This window comes from Chaetura pelagica, unplaced genomic scaffold (assembly GCF_000747805.2).
Source record: "Chaetura pelagica isolate M959 unplaced genomic scaffold, ChaPel_1.0 scaffold21, whole genome shotgun sequence".
In the NCBI taxonomy this organism is placed as follows: domain Eukaryota; kingdom Metazoa; phylum Chordata; class Aves; order Apodiformes; family Apodidae; genus Chaetura; species Chaetura pelagica.
Genome location: NW_009952251.1, coordinates 3,425,160 through 3,445,789, shown reverse-complemented (window position 1 = coordinate 3,445,789; position 20,630 = coordinate 3,425,160). Strand labels below are relative to the sequence as shown.

Below are 20,630 nucleotides of genomic sequence, written 5' to 3'. Positions count from 1 at the left end.
AAATATCACCATTAATTCCATGTCTGGACACACTAGAATATGTTGAAATAACCAGCTCTCCTTTAAAGAAATGCAGAAGTATTTGCAGCTGTGATACTAACATTTAAGTTCTGTACACAAAATTCAAGATACGCTAAAGGTTTCAAATAGCAATGTTAATTCAACCACTTCAGTCACAATCACTATAGCTTTTTTTTAAATTATATATAAAATTGCTGTATTTAACAAGTTTTTTACTTACATTTTTAATACTTCAATTATAAAATGTGTAATTTTCATTCTGCATTAGCATAGGTACTTTCAGTTAATAGATATATACAGTGTGACTGCACATTCAGAACCTGAGATGGGAAAAGTAGTTTCAGTTGCTTCATTTCTCTTGGTTGTCCTGCTTACAAACTCACCTGTGTTTTTATTAATTCACTTTAACAACCTCCCCTGCTTTACAGCTGCAATATGTCACCAATTAGTACAATGCCTTAAATTTTAAAGCAGGAGGGAGGAGCTGGTCTAGATTCATTGCAGGTTTTCAAGATGGAGCAGCTCCTGAAAGAACTTTGTTTGGCTTCCAAGCTCCTGAGTGACTTTAAGGATATGTATGAATATGAGAATCGTTTAAAAACCTTCACAAACTGGCCCTTTACAGAGAACTGCAAGTGCACTCCTGAGAATGTAAGTCTGAAAATGAATGTTTTGACTATGCCTTGTTATATACTGTGCCTGAATGTGAAGTCATTGTAAAGTGTATCCATGTTCCAAAAGAGCTGTGATCTTCCACTCAGCCCTAGAGAACAAGGACAACTGAATGCTCTAACTTTACTCTGTTCTCTGCTCAGAAATACTGTAATAGGATAACTAGCTTCTGCATGTTCAGTTCACTATCCTAGCTACAGAATTGAATGTAGTTACTTTTCTTGGTTTGGGGTGTTTTTTTTCTTGTCATGTAAAAGTTAGTTTCTTCTGCTATGTAGTTTTTCTGATTGCAAGTTCTCCTTCATACTGAAAAAGAATTGAGTACACACCCAGAAGGAAGAATGAAGCAGAATGATCACTGCTTAAAATTCAGAAATTGACATTCTTTAAATTTTAGAAACAGTAATGTTTACATCCCTGCAGGCTTTGACTTCAGCATTAACAAGTAAAGAACTAAAAAAAATAATCTATTGGACTTTTGGTTTTCACACATGAAACTTCCAGGTCGGGCCATACTACAAGAGTTATAGAAGAACATGTGAAGTTTGACTGAAACAAACATTTAATTTTTAGTGTTTTGGCCAGGTGTGAGTTTAAAGTGACAGAAAAACAGAAGCTAAAGATCTAGCATTTTACTCACAGAATTTATATTTAAAGGCTCTCTATGTCCATGATCTAAGGCTACACTGATATCTGTTCACTCCTTGTAGCCTATTCCTTGTTTCTTTTACTAGTTGCTTATTTACCTTCTTGCAAGTAGCACGCTTAGAAGTTATTTTTCAGCCTGATCTGTGCTAACAGGCACTGGGAGAAAGACAGTATTTCCAAGCTCTCAGAATCACTGTGCTGATGGAAACTTAGAGTGATCTTCTGGATAAGGCTCTCAACCTCTAAACTGTCACCTGCAGATGGCAAAGGCGGGCTTTGTCCACTGTCCGAACACAAATGAACCAGATGTGGCAAAGTGTTTTTTTTGCTTGATAGAACTGGAGAGCTGGGAACCAAATGATGACCCATGGTAAGCACAGGTGTGACAACGTACTTGAAGTATTCCTCCAAACTTCTTTGACAGCCTTCCCTTACTTGTTATAGAATTACCAATTTCTCTGTAACAGTTCACCAAACTGAAGCCTATTGAAATTTTATCTTACCAATTACCTTGAAAAAGTTAATAATTTCTTAAATATACCCAACACTATTCTTCATAGTTCTTTCATTTTGCCTCCAAAGAGAATGCTTTTGATTTACAGTAGAAAACAGTTTTTCTCAAAATTGTAAACTCAGTCTAAATCTTCCCTGGTATTTTCTTAGCTCACAACTAGCTTTTAACTGAGATCCACTAAAATCTACTTCAGACCTTTCTGTTCAGATTTCTTCATCTCTTGAACTGCAACTTTCAGGGTTTACTATCTGTTCTTATTCTGTGTTTACCCTGCAGGGAAGAACACACCAAACGTCACTGCTGTGGCTTTTTATCCCTCACTAAGCCCTTTAATGACCTGACGATGGAGGAGTACTATATGCTGGAGATGACACGGCTGAGAACCTTCCTTGTAAGTGCTGAATAAAAAAATCTTAATACCAGGTTCAAAGCTAGAATGTAAACAAGAACTTCCATCTCTGAGAGTTCTAAGCACTGTAAGACTGTGTAAGGCTGGAATGTGACTTATTCTGAAGTAAGGATATGCATCTATTATTGGCTAAGAAATTTGCAACTAACCACTTTTCAGTGTAGTCTACCATCCAGCTTTTGAAGGAAAACCAGTTTTCTTTAGATATGGTTTTTCAACAATTCATTACAGCAGAAAAGATTTCTTGGGTGCAATAATCAATCAGTCAATCCAGGAAGCTCTACAATGAGCAACTCTTATCTTTCTCAGAAGGGATGAACAACGTGTGAAAAGATAATTTTTTTTTCAGATCATTTCTATTATTGGCTAAGAAATTTGCAACTAACCACTTTTCAGTGTAGTCTACCATCCAGCTTTTGAAGGAAAACCAGTTTTCTTTAGATATGGTTTTTCAACAATTCATTACAGCAGAAAAGATTTCTTGGGTGCAATAATCAATCAGTCAATCCAGGAAGCTCTACAATGAGCAACTCTTATCTTTCTCAGAAGGGATGAACAACGTGTGAAAAGATAATTTTTTTTTATCAGATCATTGCTTCACGTGCTCAGTTTTACATGTAAATCAGTCTAATTAAGCTTCCTAACTTCAGAGCCCATTTCAAATGTTTTGCATTTACCCAGTTTTACTCTTCCCCACTTCTGGGATTCATTCATGCCATAGTGTTGACATACAAAAGCACAAAAATTAGCTGTTCTAACTAGTTTATAAAGATCAGCTGATCTTTGATATATGACCCCTAATCATATGAACAGTTGGAATCAAGAGAACCAAGTTGCCTGATGAGGCACAGTAAAGGTTCTGTACCTTAACTCCTACTAGGTTCGCACGTAAGATCTTTGCCTTGCTGATAATGTTCTGTATTGAAAATATACCTGGTGACTGCCAAGGTGAAGTATTTAAGGTCCTTATGCAGCAGACTCAAATACATAAAAATGGGATAATGTGCTGCAGTGGCAGCAGTCTGGTATCTTCAGGTGGACTAAGTGAGGAGATGATGTTGGTATCTAACCTGAACAGTAAATTATTTAGAGCAGTGTTCCAAGGTACAAAAGAGGTCTTTAGCCAAAATGTTAGCTTATTTCTATGTACAGAGAAAACTTGAAGCAGCTTCAGGTGAGGACACTTTTCCCCCAGGAATACTGACACCAATAGCCTGGAGGGTGGCATGCTAGGCCTGGTCCTGAGCATACTGCGATCTTGAAGCACCAATACCCTAATGCCTCCTGAGAAGTAAGATTGTTCCTCTTCACACAGAGAAGGAAATCAAACTTAAGTCTCCCTCCCTGACATAATTTAAAATACAGCTCAACAGTAGGTCCACAATTTGCTTTAAAAGTATACTAGACATACAGTTGTAACTGCACCAAGCCCTACTGGCAAGGCTGGCAAAGGAGTTTGGCTGAAATGGGTGTATGCAGATGAAACATCTGCTCAACTATGCTGCACCAGGCAGACAGCATTATTGCTGACTTCTAAGCTAGAATTAGTGGCAGATCAGTGGGTTTTGAGGATCTAAGTTTTGATCACAGTTGAACTAGACAAATTGCTCAATTGAAAGTCTCAATTTTTTGCTTTCCTTTAAGTGCAAAACTGGCAGAAGTATAATAAACTCTTTTGAGGAAGAAGTCACCGCAACGAGGCAGCGCCTGGTGGATTATTTTGTGTCTGAGCATCAGTACACGCCGCCACTGCCAGCGCGTCTCCATACTGCTCCTGCTGCCCAACCTCCTGAAAACTCATGGCCAGTCAAAAAAATCCCAGAAGAAGTGTAAAGTTTGAGTCCAAAAGTTTATCTTCTTTATATGGTAAAAACACTTCTGTTTTTCTCTGAGTACTAATATAAAGCTGAACAGTTGTGTGAGGAAGTGTAGAGAATTCCTTTCATAGCCTTTCTGGGACAGAGGCCATAATTGTTGATACTAACTCTTCTCTTTCAAAATGTGCTTTGTCATTACATCTAGGTGTGGACTGATACTAGTCCCACTAATGTGTGAATGTATGAAATATGTCTAAGCAAACACTTATATTCCAGTTTTTATCAGGTGGGGTTTTTTTTGAATAAAGATTCTCAACTGAGCACCTCTCTTTCCTTAGACCAAATGGATCTGACTGGACTAACTTCTACCTCGAAGCACCTACACTTCTGCTTACCATTAAATTATCTTCCCAGATCAGACAAAATGTAGGCAAAATTTTTAGATAGTGACATCATCAAAAAACTTACATAAGCGAAACTATCAGGTGTCTCAAAAAAGGAAAGTGAGGAGGTTAGTGAGACAGTTTCAAGGAGGAAGAACTGTGGGGACTTTGGTGTGTACACTGAAATTTAACATAAGCTAAAGGCCAGTCCTTCTGGTTTCATGATTATTTTTTATTACAATTTCAAGCTTGCTGTTTTTTTGAACTCTCATTAATTCCTATTTTCCTTTATGATAGGCTATTGTAGAATGGCTGTAGGCAACACAAATGAAATGTATCCTAGCAAATACTTTTGGCTTCTAAAATTGATAGACCTTTCATTTCTATATAAAGTGAAGGTTTCAGACATAGTTTGTCAGGTCTCAGGCAGCAGATGGTAAGCATCCTTTGGAACACCCCCAACTTTTCTTGCCACTCTGCAGGTAAATCTTACTGATGGGGATCCTAAAAATGTATGTATTTCAACATTCTTTAAAGCTTTTGTGAATTATCTATAATGAGAATAACTTATCTTTTACCTTGACTCATCAATCCATGTTGTATTTTTTCTTAATCTACAGAAATGGGGTTGACATGCTTAAAGCTTTTTTTCAAAAAAACAACCCCCAAACTTCCCTTTTTCTATTAGAACTGAATTATGGTGTCAGTCTTCAACATTACAATGACACCCATATAATCAGTGATTATGAATCAGGTTGCATCTGAATGCAGGAAAACAAGAACTGGACAGCCAAGTAAAACAATGCACTAGAGAATTTAGCTTGTAAATGGCCTGTGAGTAATCCAGCTGCTGAATTGTTATTTTATTTACTGGATTAGGAACAGCAGTGCTTGTGCGGCATATGAACATCTTAGACTGAAGTCCAGTGCCAGGTACGTTTGCCTTTCTGAAAACTGGTATTACAGCTCTGCTGGTGAGCTGGTTAGTCTTGCCTGTGGAGGGCTGGCAACAGAGGTGTGCAGACACACCTGCACAAACTGTGTTCTGAGCAACTTTGATTTAGCAAATTAAATCACGACAGATCTGATGTTCTGCTAAGGATCAGGAGCCTGGCTCCTTCTGCAACTTCGAGGAACTTAGTTGCAGATTGGAATCCAAAATGCTGCATTATGTTGATGTTAATATATGGGGAAAATAGGTACCTCAGAATGACATCTGTAACTGCTGTTGAAGAGTTGGCTAAAAATTCACAATCTTTCTAGAACTGAGTGAATTAGGAAACACTGAGGAGTGAATTTTGTACTGAAGGCTCCATGGAGCTGTGTCACTGTGCAGAAAACTTCTCCATGACAAGAGATGCATCAGTACAGCTGAGGTCCCTACTCAAAGATATATACAATATAACTAAATAAAATACATCCTTGAACAGGGGACTTTCAGGTTTCTCCTACTTTTGGAAGGAAGCCAATCTACAACAGTAAGAGAAGGAAAGGGAATCTCAAACTCCTTTGAAAAACATTAATAAACTATATTCAGTGTATGGTTGCAGATAATATATTAAGTGGTGCAAGCAACACTGATTTTGTGCCACCTCTCTCTCTTAACACACATGCATAAAACTGCCCTTTACTTAAATTTGTGTATCACTAATAAGACATGGAAAAGAGCTGGTTGCATACTACTGAGGATAAACTACAGTGGTGCTGAAAACAATACAGCTATCATAAAAAGGAATATTCTTCAAGATGCATTAACTAGCATTTTTAAAGCTTTCAGTGTGTTCACATTCAATGACAGTAGTATTAAAGCTAGATAGGTAATGAGGTGTTTTTACATAACAAGGCATTGCAACTCTTTTCTATCAAGACAGTGATGATGACACACTCCTTTTGATCAAGGACTCAAGGTTCAGTAATTGAATGTTCCTGGCTTCAGTGTTACTGCTTATTAGATGCTTTATCAGTTAAATGATGACCTGATACTATAAATCTCGTTTTATTGAATGGCACTTAAATGAAGGAATTTTTATTTCTTTTGTTTGGCTGTGTGACTGCACACATAAGTATCACACACCTCTTGAATCTTTACTTCTGAAAGCCAGCACCTTTCATTTATATTAGGCATTGCTTTAAAAACCTATTAGCTCAAAGTGCATAATGAAGTAGTCCCCTCAATAAATGTCTTTTTCAAAGGCCATAATTTTTCTGTTCAGGCAGCTATTTCCCAGATAAGAACTAAAGCCCTCAACCCACTGTGGTTTTTTTGTAAGTGCCCAAGGAAAGCTTGATCTCTGCTGTTCCCAGTATCCTACAATCTGGACAAATAAAGGAGCTGCAGCTGCTTAGTTTCTTTCATGTCTCTCATGATACATTTACGAGAATTTCCAACCAAAAATCCAAATACATCCTTTTCCTCTCTGCATACTTTAAAGCCACTTGTTAAATATAAAGGATTTCTAAAATGTTGTTGTTCAATTATTTGTGTTTTATTCATTGTAATCTCTTTGAAATGGGTGTAAGAAGTCCTGAGCTATTTGACTGAATATAGGTGATAAATATTCATCACATAATTTAACAGTAAGAACAGTGTTTCAAAGGACCCAAATGAACAGTATTATTTGAACAGTGGGAGTGGTTATGGTCAGATAGTGTGCAAGTCAGAAAGAAGGATAACTTTTAAAGTCATTTGTTCAGGAGGTATGTGTACAATGAGCACTTTGCACATCAAGAATCATAAGAGTGGAGAGTACAGTAACATAAAAAAAGGAGTTATAAGTAAGATTTAAGATTAAGAAAGTGCCTAAATGTGAAGTAAAATTCAGTTGTAGAGCTTATATTTCAAGAAAACAGTGGTGAAGCCAGATAAAGGCAGTCAGTCATTTCATTTATGTAGCTATCACTGTCAGAATTTGGAACAGGACACAGGTCTCCTGCATCCCATTCCAGTTTCTCTACATGGCAATAATTGGTTTTTACACATATCCAGGAAAGCAGCATGCTACATGATAGCATGAAAGGCCATCTTCAAAGCACATTAAACACACATATAGACTGACAAGGGACAGTGGTTGCCTTAAGTTCCAAGTTTTGTTGCCCTTTTCCCAGCCAAAGACAATTCAAACCAGGACTTGCTATTCAGAAGTCACCTGACATACTGGCAATAACCTGCTACTGCACACCATTTGCTTAAATATTTACATTCATATATATATAAGAACATACCAGGTCAAATGACAGCACTTCCTTTTCCCTGAATAAATATTTTCCCTGAATGACTATAAATGTTAATTAGCTTATGAATGCAAGTAATGAGGAATGATAACATACCAAGCTGTCGCACCAATTCCCATCCATCCTTCAGCTGCGTAAAATCCTTATGAGTGTTGGTGCAGAATGGCAAATCTTCTAGTTGACAAATTTCATCCCATGATTTTGGAGAAAGCCAGGTACATGCATCAGAGGAGGGATTGTCCAAACCTGTGCCTCCAGTCAACAGAAATTTCCACTTGTTCTCAATGACCTACAATGAAAAACACTGCTCTCAGGACTAAATAAATAAGATCTAATGGTTTTAGCACATTATGTAGAAAATCAATACATTTACCTGAATGGTTGCATTAGCTGAAAAAGCTTCTATTCAACTAATAAACACTTATTTCAAAAGTATTCAGTGTCTGGTTTTCAGTTAAATGTGAATTTAAGGAATAAAAATCCTAAGATTTGAGCCAATTTGCATTCCTTACTTGGAGAATGAACAATGTTATGAATTTTACCTTTTTTCAGATCCATTCTTCAAATCCAGGATGTTCAAGGAAAAAAAAAAACAACTGGAAATATTTGAGGGCACCAGGCATTTTGCAACATTTTCCTGTAATGCTGGTCTAAATTGTTAAAAAGAAGTATCAGCCTATTGCATGTCTCATTCCTTTCTCAACACTCCTCCATCTCAATATGACTTTGATGGTTTGAATTTGTAAATTGAAGCCCCTGTGAAAGGGAGACCAGCGTCCCATGATTATTAGTCTCAGCTCTTGAAAGAATTCACTTCCATGTATTTCCCAATATAAAAGTTTCTAACATTTTAAATGTTTCCATATTACACTGAAAGAAACAACCCCACGCAACCTTAAGTACTGTTTTGCAGAGGATATGGTTTAAATGTATGCATTGCGTTATGAATTTAAAAAATCTTAATAGCTAAATATTTTGTAAAAAATTACTAGAAATTAATATAATTCAGTTGGTACAAGTGTTTGATTTTGAGGAATTATATGCAAAAATAAACACATTTAGCACCTCAGGTGAAAAAGATTAGTAGTTTCTTAAATCAATAATTACAATTAATTTTGCTATGCTCTTGGAACCCCCCCAAAAATTCAGTAAGATACTGCAACATGTTCATTGTAAGAATAACATAGGCTGAGCTTTGGTTTAAGTTACGTTTAAAAAACCTGTTACTATCCAGCTCAATTTGCCATACCTGTTCATTATGCACTTATTTTATTCTAAAGTATATTTTTCAATGCTTATAGTTGCTTATTAAAATGAAAATAAAACACCACAAAATGGAGGCTTAAGTATTATAATTTATATACACTTATTTTTCTATTCCTAGCCTGTATGTTTCTACTACTGATAGTTTGTATATGCAGTGTAATATATATAATATCAAACTGCAAATTATTTTTAATTACTGACCAATCTTTCATATTCAGGAGATTCACAGACATAGAAGAGCAGCTTGTTCTTTTCAAAGAGGCAGTGACAGACAGTCAAGTTAAGTAAAGTGATCCTTGAGAATCAACACACAGGTGTCGAAAAAAGAATAATCTGCCATTACTATAACTCCAAAGAGTGTGCACTCTGGAAAACTATAACAAACCATTTAGATCTCCTTTGTTCTAATAAATGCTCCAGTCAATTACCCCAAAGCAGTCATTAAATGCATGTACTGTTTTGTGAGCAAAATAATGTAAGAAACATTTAAGTGCAATTCCATCTTAGTAACACATGATTTTCAGAGGAAGCCAGAGGTCCCTTTGGGGAGGGGTAGAAACAAGCAGCAATTTTACAATTCATTATGAATATAAATAGCAGGGCCAAAATCAAACCAGTCCATCATTAAATGTTACTTAAAATATGCTTCCCATTCTACAGCACTTTTTTCCTTAATACGCTTTAAAACAAACGTATTTAAAACTAATTTATTATCAGTAATCTTTAAATACAAAGCAAGGAGGCCATCTACTGTTTTATAAAGGTTTAGGGTTGAATACCTTGAATACCTAGTCAAAAAAAGGACAAGTCCATTCAGGTAGATAAAAATGCAGTGCCTGAATTTGCACAGTTATGTCAAATACTTTTTTCAAGTCAGTAATACAAAGTTGTGGAGAGGTGTTCTGGCTTTTTCCGACTACCTATGTCACCAGTCCCTTGGCAGAGAGCTATTTGGAAGGTATTCCTGCAATCCTGACACAGTTATCATTCAGAAACCCAAGTGTGATCCATGGTAATTGAAAAGTGGGAAGCTTTCAACTGAAGATCAGGACTGAGAGCAAGCTGTGTTATTTGATCTGTGTCTCCTTTTCAGTCTTGTGTTTCAATCTATTTTTTTCTTCCATTCAACTAACAAGAAAGAGACATTTTAAAATATTTTTAATAATATTACTGTAATATATAAATGCTCCTTTTTTTAATTAGCATTTAAAGTCCTTTCAAAATTGGTTATTCTTCATGAGCTAAATGGATATATGTACAATTCATAAACAAAGATGGCCATGGGACTACATGTAAACATTTCTCAAGTTACAGAATTAGTGTGGTTTGCATGAGAAAAGAAGTAAAAAAACAAACAAACTCAGCACAGAGCATATAGTAAAAAATGTCTGACTAGTGAAGATAGCCCAAGACCAACAGTCTTATATGAATCATTAATTAAAAAATAATCTTCTGGTTTTCTCTGCCTTCACTGGGCAAAATCAACAAAATGGGCTTGCACCAAACAGTCCCTGGGAATCCGTACTGTTAGCTGGGATTCAGGTCCTGAATCTTAACATTTCTGATGACAGAAAGGTTCTGAATAAAAATGAGATAATTCTCTTTACTGCCTACTTCAATTTAGTCACACAGGGGTTTTTTGAGATATAAAAGAGTAAGATTTAAAGTCAAAGAGCCAGGTTTACAGGACACAGATTGCCTTCTTGGTAAAAGGCAACCTTGAATGCAGTTTCAAATGAGATACCAAAATATTAAGCTCTGACTTCAATGATCAGTGGAAATATCTTTGATAAAACACTTCTGCTTAGATTGCCCAGATCTTGAATAAATTATAATGAAAAAATAACCTTCATAACCAGCATGCCACTAAACTGAACACTACACATTAAACTACACACTAAGCACTACCTTACCAAGTACTACAACTTACTTGTATTTAAATAAAATATAAACAGTAATGGATAGTTAAAAAATTGCCACTTGCAATATTAACTAGAAAAAAATCTATATGCAAATTGGGAGAGTAGTTTCCCCTCTCCCATCCCTTTTTCATGTGATGACAGGCAAGTAGCTAAATAACAGAAGCAATGTTCTGCAATTTGAAGATCTAATAAAGCCACTAATGTAGAATTTAGTAGCTGATGTGATAGAACACTGAAAAAAATTCTCTAAACAATCTCAGTGTAGGTAATTCACTTCAAGGGTATACTGTGAATAATCCTAATGTCATCATAATAATGAGGTCAACACATGCAAAACAGAAACAGATCATTGAAGATTCCATGGTTTCTCCTGTTCCCATGAACAAGCTAGAAGAGGGAAGGTCACCTTATGGATAAAACAATAACCAAACAATTAAAAAATGGTTGGGTAACTAACTACTGCCTTGCCTTGTACACTCTACAGTAAAGAGACACAGTCGAAAGACTTCATTTTCTCACTAGTTGTGTGAAAAAGTTTCTTGTCTACTTCTTGAAGACATACTAAGTCACTACATCACAAGAATTTAACAACAAAGCAAGTGGACCACTTCTGTCTAACCGATACTTGATCATTTCACACATGACTTGAGGTAGATATTACTAAATAGAAAGAGTGAAATATATTGCACTTTTATTATATTGTACCATTTTCTTTCTAAGAATAAATTATTTTTTCAGAAAATATTTGACATGTATATGTAAAGAAATGTATTTCAAAATGCAATGCCTGAGACAATGCACTTTGGAGAAATGATAGTAACATTTCTGGAGTAACATTACCAATTATAAATTATGAATTATCACTATTACCTTGCATGTAAAACTTCTGGTTGCTCTGAATTATCCATAGACGAGATGACCTCACAAGTTGGTACATTTGCTCAACGTTGACCAAATCAGCAAGACATAAAACCAAGACTGACGCCTGTCAGCAAATGGCCAACAGCCCATATGAGCAGCATTGATCTTTTCATCTTTCTCTTCAGCTACAGCTTGCTGCTCAGGACATCTCCTTAGCCAGAACTTCAGAAGAAGATAGCATCTTAATAGCAGTGACATCCTCCAAAATATTTTCTTCTGAGGCTGACAGAACCTCTAAAATCTTGTCTTCTATTTGTTTTGGCTGCCTAAAATGTAGACAAGATTTTTCACAAATGAGAATTACAGCTGTTTTACATTAGTTTCTATAAAGTAAGGCAATGTGTAGATTGTGTTCATAGTATGCAGCTTACATAACAGAACCTTTTTTTTCGTATTAAACATGTCCTTAAATTTCTGAACAATCTAGCCACCTTCAGCCTAAAACCAGACAGCATAGGGAGGAAGCAACAAACCACTCTGAATACTGCATGTTTCATGCTTTGACCTGTGGAGAAGGAAGCCCTTTGCCACGTACAATCTCTGGAAATATAGCACAGGATGAAAACATTTCTGATACCCAACCACTATTATCTAATAAAAATTTGTGAGGACAGCAAATCATATGCCAACATCATGACAGTATGAAAGAATGTATTGCAAGGTATTAGACTTGAGAAATGTCAACACTTCTAACATCTTCCAGCAGAGTAAAGATAAAAAAACCCCAAAGTTGGCAAGGGAGGAGGAATAAATAAATGCCAGAAATTCTTCCCTGGTTTTAGTCAAGGAATCATTTAAAAATTAAAACAGTTGGGCATTCGTTTTCAAAATTCTTACCTTAACAGACATTTCAGGAAGATAATGTGGATTCCTCAGCTTAGTTGTAATATAAAAGCAGAAATCAGGAGCATACTTAATAGTGGATTCTACAACATAAATGTAAATAACCCCTGACTGCTTAAAAGTCTATTTAAGCAAAAATAGCTCTAGGATAGGATCAAGCTCTTCTCCAATATTCTCCAGCAGCACTTCAAGTAACATTAGAATTAGTAGAACTTTCTTGGCATTTGTATTACTGATTGACTGTTCTTTCCAATATATATGTATAATGTGTATTTACAGTGTGCAAACAAAAATATTAGTTGAGCAATATCTAGAGGTAAGGTTAATATTATTTAGAGTGTTCAGCTGACTGAAAAAAATGAATCAAAGAAATGTACCTTTAAAAGGGAAATAAATTAAATGCTACATGCTACAGAAATACTTTTTGGCAACTAAGTCTGCTTCTGTTTTCACTGTAAGCATATGAAATTGTCAAAATCAAGAAAGAAATAATGGAGAGTAAAGAATCAATTTCTTCACTTGTAGACCAATTAGCCATTGAAAAACAGCTGGAGTTGTAACTATTTCATTAACATTTCTATTGGAGGGTAGCAATACTACTTGCAATAAGGACACTACAGAGAATACAATTATTAATAATCACAGTCTAGCAATCTGGTATTTATACTCTTGAAAAGTCAAATAAAAACAACACTACTTTTTAGAAATAAGATTGTTACATGACAACAAAAACATGGCAAATCTCATAAAACAATTAAAAGACACTAATTAAACTGATTATTATAATTAAAGTTTGCTAAGAAGGATCTTATAGCCTGGGGTGAGGGCTTCAATTACTGTAGTACTAACTTGATTTAAAGTGAGACAAAAAATTCTGTTTTCCTTAACTATGAAAACATTTTATACTCATCACAGTTTCATTTTTTAGCTAATTGTGCCCCCTCCAGGTTCTTCTGTAATTTGCACTTTCACTAATCATTAGTTTAGGAGTGAGAGTTTTGGAAGAGAAATATACCACTTGTGGCAGCAGCCCAAGATTATACATGGGATGTTACAGAGGTTCCTTTGGTGTTATGGATCACAAATTGGACTTGGAGTGACCATTCACCAGTTGAAGGAGGAAGGCTTTCTTCCCCGCTGCAGAATGACCTAGGAAAATGGGTCATCTGCAAGGGACCCTTGTCCAGCTTACACATGAAGGAAGAAATCTTTCACAGGTGAAATGCACTGAGATGTTCAGGAATTGCATTTGTAGTCCAACAGGACGGCATGATAGCCAAGCAGACATTAAGAAAGTTAAAGTGTGGGCTTTGTGAAGTTACAAGTATTTAGAATAATTCCATAAACACATATAAGGACAAATTTGGTAATACTGTAGGTGCAGAGAAGCAGAGAATTTGAAACATGAACATGTTAGATGAGGCAGTTGAGTAAGCAGTATTAGTAGAAGACAATCTCACAGTAGGTAACAAGGTTCACCAATGGACCCAAAGTGTACAGAAAGAATTGCTGAGCTCACAATTTATATAGGGTTCAGTTGCTTATGAGAACCCAAAAGGAGACCCAAGGGATATTTAAGCCAGATATTTAAGGGTAAGATGATACAGCAGTGGAAAACTGTAAACTGAACACAGTAAATTTCTCTGTTAAGCACATTGTAAAACAGACAATATTTATGCAATTTGCTCATGATAATTTTGCATCTTCTTCTTTTAAAACAGGAAGTTAAGATTTGAGAAAACTTCAGCCAAAGCCTTCAGTATGCATCTATTTCCCTAATTACTTCAGAGTTTCCTTCACATACTATTTGCAGCATACCCCATTTCAGACTTATTGTGTAACAGGCATGAAATACTTAAGACTGAATAATTAAAGAACAGTACTCTAATAACAGCCAAATACACATGTATTTTGTCAATGATAAAATCCTTTACTGATGGGAATGCATAAGCAGACACTGCGTATGACTGCAATTATCCTTGAATAGCTCTCTAATTCTTCTTTTTTAAAAAAAAAATGTTGTTATAAAAGGCCTGAGTTGCATTTTATATAGTTCCTGGGGTCCTAATATAAAATTAATCTAGCCATAAACTCAAAACTGCAGGCATAACATGTATTATCAATTTGAGGTAGATTCTATTTCACATTTCAAAATTAAAAGCTACCATTATTTAGTTTCAAAATGCTAATCATCTTTCCATTAGTTCAAAGACAATTTTGATCAAAGCTTCGTAATAGTGAAGTGTTAGGATGTACTGTAGAAGTGTTGAATTCATTAACATTTGTCAACTGCTTAGCCCGAGTGATTTAATTATTAATACAGTAATTACTTTAAAAAGTTACATAAACATTCATAATTCTAGCATATATCCTCTAACTCCAATATAGGTAGTTTTCCTTCCAGAAGTACTATCAATGCCAACTTTCAAATCCAAATGAAAGTATGTTGACCTTCTCTAGCTGATGCATTATTTTTTCTTATCTGGTTTATTTTGCTCTTTGTCACCTATTCAGTTGCTAAAGCTAAATATCACCACAAAGCTACACTTCCACAAGTTAGACCTATTCTATGCAATTTCCCTTACACGTGAACACCTAACACTCACTCTCCAGTAAAAGAAGCATTAATTCACCAATGCTATACAAACTTAAGACTCCTCAAACAGTGAGAAGACTTTTGATGTAAACACAGTAGCAAAAAATTAAAGATAGATATTAGAAAGTTTCTGCAGTAGCATACTGTAAAGAAGATACATAAATGTTAAGTACATGTCATCGCAGACTTGACACCCTTTAACTTGGCCATGGAAAAGAATTAAGAATTACTATTTCATGGCACAGAAAAGAGAACCAACAGACTTGGAGTAAATGGATAATCACAAAAGCAATCACAATCAGAAAACCAGTAAAAGCAACACTGTTCCACAGTCAGGTCAGTTCAGCTGTGCTAAGACCAAAACCTAAAAGCCAAAAGTCAGTAACAATGCATTAGCAGGCATACTGAAGACACCTGAGAGCTTTGTTTATGGTCATAACAAGCAGAAGCCCAAAAGAAAACCTTAACTCTTTATGCCAGGTGACAAAGCTTAGTGTGCTGAGGGCACCGAGCTCTGTGCTTAGCAAAAGCAGCAGAGCCATACTACCTCAGTCAGCTGTGGGCACATTAATCTAAAGATCATCACTAGTGAGCTGCAGATGTTTCTAGCTGTTAAAAATTAAGATGGTCAGTTCCCAAGCTATAAGTTGCCATACAAATCACTGATGCTTGCACTCATTGTGACATTGATATATACCAATAAACTCTACCCAGATAAACATAACTCTCATGACTGATGTGAGACACAGATGTGCATGTACTAGAATATCACATAAGAAAGTAGAATCATCTTAAAAGTGAAAGACAATAATATTAGATTTAGAGTTCAATAGATCCACATTTTTTCTATGATGAATTTTGATATTTCAGAATTGTTTCACTTTTCAATAAGAATATGCAGAATTTTCAAACAATGTATCATTAGATAAAAATCAAAGTATTTGATTTGAATGTAGTAAAGATAATTACAAAAGGGAATTTTTTTGAAGGTGGGATTTAAAAGTGAAAAATAAATCCTTCTTGCCTTACCAGAACTTAATTCAACTTGTGATAAGTCTATTACCATACTAACCACATTACAACAGGAAGGTACAATTGCATCTGCCAAGCTTCTAACTATAAACAGTGTTTAGTAAATGCCAGCATTCCAAAGATGTAATCAAGTCTCTGTTATGAAGACAAATTTCAAGAATATTTTATTTTTATTTTATTTTTAGTTATTTGAAGACTGGATTGGGTGCAAGGATGACTTTGTGGCACCCCATTCATAATACCTCGTAAAGAGATCTCTACACTAACGCAAACCCCCAAACTCTTAGCTTTTGCCTAGAAATATGTAGGTGGTTCTGCTCCAGAATTGATCCTAGGAATGACTAGCCTGTACAAAGTATTCATAGGGGAATGAGGTCCTAAAGAAAAGACTCCCAATTGTCAGTACAGACACACCTTTTCACCTTTCATCACATATCTGAAACTATCTCATGGATGAAGAGGACATATGAAATGAAGAGCTGCACAGAAGAGAATATGCTATCCAACAACTTCTGAAAGAAACAGGTAATTAATGTGTATGCACAATCACAAGAGCAAGAATAGGCAACCATGAATCCACACCTACTGTTGCACAGAGAGGGAACCACACAGTCAGAGAGAATGAAACTGCACTAAAATTTTCCGATGAAACCAGTATCTACTTATTTTTAGTGAATAATCAGGCAGATGTCTCTGCATTTTAGGAATATCCTCTGCACTTGCCTGGAATACAGCTCAGCATCCTTTACAATATTTCACCAGCACTCCAACCTACCAGTGTTATATCCCATGTTGGCTATAAGCATAAAAGAGAACTGTGAAAAACTGCTGACCATTTATTTACGCTATAAATACACCATAAACCTAGCTCTACAAAGTTTTAAAATGGTAAGATCCCAACATTGTCGTTATGAAGAAAATAGTTGTTTGAAAGAACAGTACAAAATTTTCTAAAGAAAAATGGACTAAGGAAGTACATTGAAGAAAAGTGGGAATAAGAATTATATCCAAGTTTTATGTTCAAATTGTTATATCTAGAATCAGCTGCCATGTTGAAAACTTTGTGTATTCAGAATTTCCATTTATTTCACTAAGAGTTATAAGAAACAATCTGCTATGTTGTTGAGCTATCGTATTGTCTCTTTTTGTACATAATTACTCTCAGAACTTGCTTACTTCTGCTGCTGCCGAAAAAGAAGCTAATTCTGTTTCCTTTGAAGTTGACAATTTCACCATTGAATGGAACAGGAGTAACCAAAGCCAGGAGGTATAAAGTTACTGGCAAATGCTTTGGGGAAGAAAAGCAACCAAAGGACTCCATGTTTTACAAAGCAATAAATACTTTACAGTAGAACAAAGAATTTCCCCCAAGAGTTTTATAAACAAAACTCTAAATCCTACAATACAGTTTCAGTTCCACTTGTGAATTCTATTAAAATATAATTTAAAAATATAAACTTGAAAAATTAATAAAATTATTGCAAAACACAGGGACAGACTCACTGTACATATTATATGTTGTAGCTGGATGTAAATGCTCCTAGGTACAACTACAGAATCACAGAATTGTCACCATTGGAAAAGATCTCTAAGATCAGGGAGTCCAACTGTCCATCCAAGGGGAAATAAAAACAAACAAACAACAAAACCCAAAAAAACCCCAACAACCCACAACCAAAACACACACATAAAACCACAATCACACACAACCAACAGCACACAGCTCTAAAAATCTGACCATGTCCACTAGAGCATGACCTGAAGAATATGTTTCTTGAATACATCCAGGGATGGTGACTCCACCTGGGCAGGCTGTTCCCAGTGCCTGACCACTCTTTCAGTAAAGAAATTCTTCCTAATATCCAATCTAAACCTCCCCTGCCTCAACTTCTGGTCATTTTCTCTGGTCATGTTGTTATTTACTTGGGAGAAGAGGCCAACACTCACCTCCCTACAACCTCGTTTCAGGTCCTTGTAGAGGGCAAGGAGCTCCCCCTCAGTCTCAGTCTCCTCCGTATTTCCCATATACATTATCTATTTCGTACTTGAGAAGTTTAAATACACTAAAGGCAAGTTCACAGCACAAGCCTGCATAGTCCATGCATCTATCTATATGTGATTTTCTTTCTGCAAAATTCTATTTAATTTTTCTAATTCTTCCTAGGACTTTCTTTAAGTTGCTATTGCAGGTTAAACTAAAGCTGAAATCCAAACAAAAATATCTGAAATCTAGTCAAGAATCAGTGCAGATGAGACAAAAAAGTCTTATTTGTAATGCCTTTTTAGCTGTACTTGTTCTGCTCCTAACTCAGTAGTGGGCACCTCACCTCAGTTATGGAGTTCAGTGCTAATGCTCTTGCCTTCAGTCCAGGCTCTTAACACAGCACTTCCAAGTTTACAGGATTACATCAGAAGCGGATTAGTAGATTTAAGATAACAAGGTAGAGCGTGCCTTCAACCCAGAACTAAAGATCTATGCTCTCCAAGCACAGAAAAGGAATCATAAGTATTCTGCTCAGTTATGAAACTCCCAGAGTGAGCTGAAGAGGTAGCTAAAAAGAAGTAAACTATTGGGTAGGTAGTACTGGAAATTGTAAGGAACAGCAGGAAATTAATAAGCAAAGTTTTAACTGCGAATACAGAAGAAGCATACAAAAGAATTAAACACTTCTACATGTATACATAAATCTAATTTAAGAAGAGGTTTGTAAACTAAAGATTTATAAAGCAAAATCTCTCTCATCTCAGCACAATGCCAGATCCACCTCAGGCTGCAAATTAGCAATTATACAGCAACTTTACCTGGACCTGCTTCCATAGCTGGGGGAAAGAGAGCCCTTGGAAGGGCTGAAAACCAGTGAAATGGTGCTCACTGCCCAGCACAGGGGAAGCTGGACACCTGAGATGGTGGTAGCCAGACCTCTGAAGTACCAAATGAAACACTTCAAGAGTGAAATAGGTTTTTTTAAGTTCACTGAAGACCAGCTGCAGACCCTGGAAACATTTTTCCATCAGAACCAGTACCTGTACGTCATCATCCACATGCACCTGCAAATCACATTTATTTGGAGGAGAGGATTGAGGTGAGATCCTGCCACTCAGTGAAGTAGTGTTCAACCCCCTGAGAACACAGAATATTGTGCCGTCTTTTTCAGGAGCTGCAAACCCAGAGTCTAATTTGAAAAAAACATTCTTGGGTAGTTAACAAAACACAGTTTAGGTTGGGCAAGCAACAGAAGAGGATGAGTTCTAATGGGCTGATTTGTTCTGGTATCTAGTCCCATAAACTCACTCGCTCCATCTCTCCCAGATTCACCTATAAAAACACACATGCTCAATCCTGCTCCTCCCCTGCACTGACATGTGTATTCCTTATTTGTGTGATCTGCATGACTTCTGAATTTGCCATGGAGGGCTCCCAGCTCCTTTAGGCCCCTTACACATATCTGAGCAGGACTGCAGGGAACGGACCGATTAAATTTTCTATCAAGCTTTTATATCAGGAAATATACTGCAGTATCCTAAAGCCCAGGAGTGTAACTGCCTGCCCCTTCCAAATGAGACGTGAAATGTAAAAGCTCTTTTCTTGTTTTGTACTTCTTAGGTTTGGTTTTAAAATTGGCAAACCAAGTGGCAGCATGAGAAGAGGGTGTTTACTTCAGCACTGATCCTTCAAGGCACCACAAAGCCCTCCAAGGATTGCTGCTAGTGGTCACAGGCTGCATCTAATCAGAAGCACACCAAAAATATCCATCACCCATAGCTGACAAGTTCTGTAGGGGGGGTACTCTGAGGGAGGGCTAATGAAGTAACCTTGAGACAAATAATCCCTGCAGGGTAGAGGCAGACATGGTTCCACATGAGTACTTGGAGATACCCAGGGTGTTACACACACTGTTGTTGGCAAGAGACTTAAGACTCAGTATTTGATGACGGGCCCAGACAGAGGCTTTCAGAGGAAGCTAAAGAAATACCAGATTAATTGGATTTGAATGTATGAACAGGAAGAAATTGTAGGACTTCCCTCTGTCCCGATCTTCTAAGGCAGGTGTATCACTTGAGAGTAGAAAAGGCACTTTGTCGTTGCTAATGGCACTTCACCCTGTATGCTTCTTGTCTCCTGCTGCTGTCATGGAATGTCACCTGAGACCCTCAGTTTAAGAAAGGTTTAATTTGATTTTTATCAGACTCCAAAGCCCTTGATTGGTTCTTAAACTGTTCAGCAACGTCAGTTACCTGAGAGCTGCAAGCCAGGCTAAGCAAGACACCGGTGACACTGTCAGTCTAGGAGAGAAAGCAGGAGGTTACAGCTCTTCCTTGGCTGAACTTCTCGTCCACTCCCGTTACTCGCCGGG

At 36.5% G+C, this 20,630-nt stretch overlaps 2 protein-coding genes across 2 annotated transcripts; one reads left to right on the top strand and one right to left on the bottom strand.

Moving 5' to 3' along the window:
* Positions 1 to 534: 534 nt before the first annotated feature.
* On the top strand, positions 535 to 4,097 carry BIRC5 (baculoviral IAP repeat containing 5). The gene is made up of 4 exons (XM_010007400.1): positions 535 to 672; positions 1,602 to 1,711; positions 2,132 to 2,246; positions 3,909 to 4,097. The coding sequence occupies exons 1-4, from the start codon at positions 535 to 537 to the stop codon at positions 4,095 to 4,097; spliced, it is 552 nt and encodes a 183-aa protein (XP_010005702.1).
* A 3,205-nt stretch (positions 4,098 to 7,302) lies between these two features.
* DNAH7 (dynein, axonemal, heavy chain 7) lies at positions 7,303 to 18,306 on the bottom strand. Its single transcript, XM_010007399.1, has 6 exons — positions 18,223 to 18,306; positions 17,452 to 17,563; positions 14,452 to 14,580; positions 12,642 to 12,730; positions 7,792 to 7,984; positions 7,303 to 7,415 (listed from the first exon to the last, which is right to left on the bottom strand). Exons 1-6 carry the CDS (start codon positions 18,304 to 18,306, stop codon positions 7,303 to 7,305), a joined length of 720 nt encoding a protein of 239 aa, XP_010005701.1.
* Positions 18,307 to 20,630: the final 2,324 nt, after the last annotated feature.

Coding starts and splice junctions, on each gene's coding strand:
- DNAH7 (XM_010007399.1), bottom strand. CDS start 18,306: ATGTATATGGGAAATACGGAGGAGACTGAGACTGAGGGGGAGCTCCTT. Junction 12,731..14,451: donor AATGGGGTATGCTGCAAATA/GTATGTGAAGGA, acceptor TTTATGTTGTAG/AATCCACTATTAAGTATGCT. Junction 7,985..12,641: donor TTCCTGAAATGTCTGTTAAG/GTAAGAATTTTG, acceptor TTTTCATTGTAG/GTCATTGAGAACAAGTGGAA.
- BIRC5 (XM_010007400.1), top strand. CDS start 535: ATGGAGCAGCTCCTGAAAGAACTTTGTTTGGCTTCCAAGCTCCTGAGT. Junction 673..1,601: donor GCAAGTGCACTCCTGAGAAT/GTAAGTCTGAAA, acceptor TGTCACCTGCAG/ATGGCAAAGGCGGGCTTTGT. Junction 2,247..3,908: donor CACGGCTGAGAACCTTCCTT/GTAAGTGCTGAA, acceptor CTTTCCTTTAAG/TGCAAAACTGGCAGAAGTAT.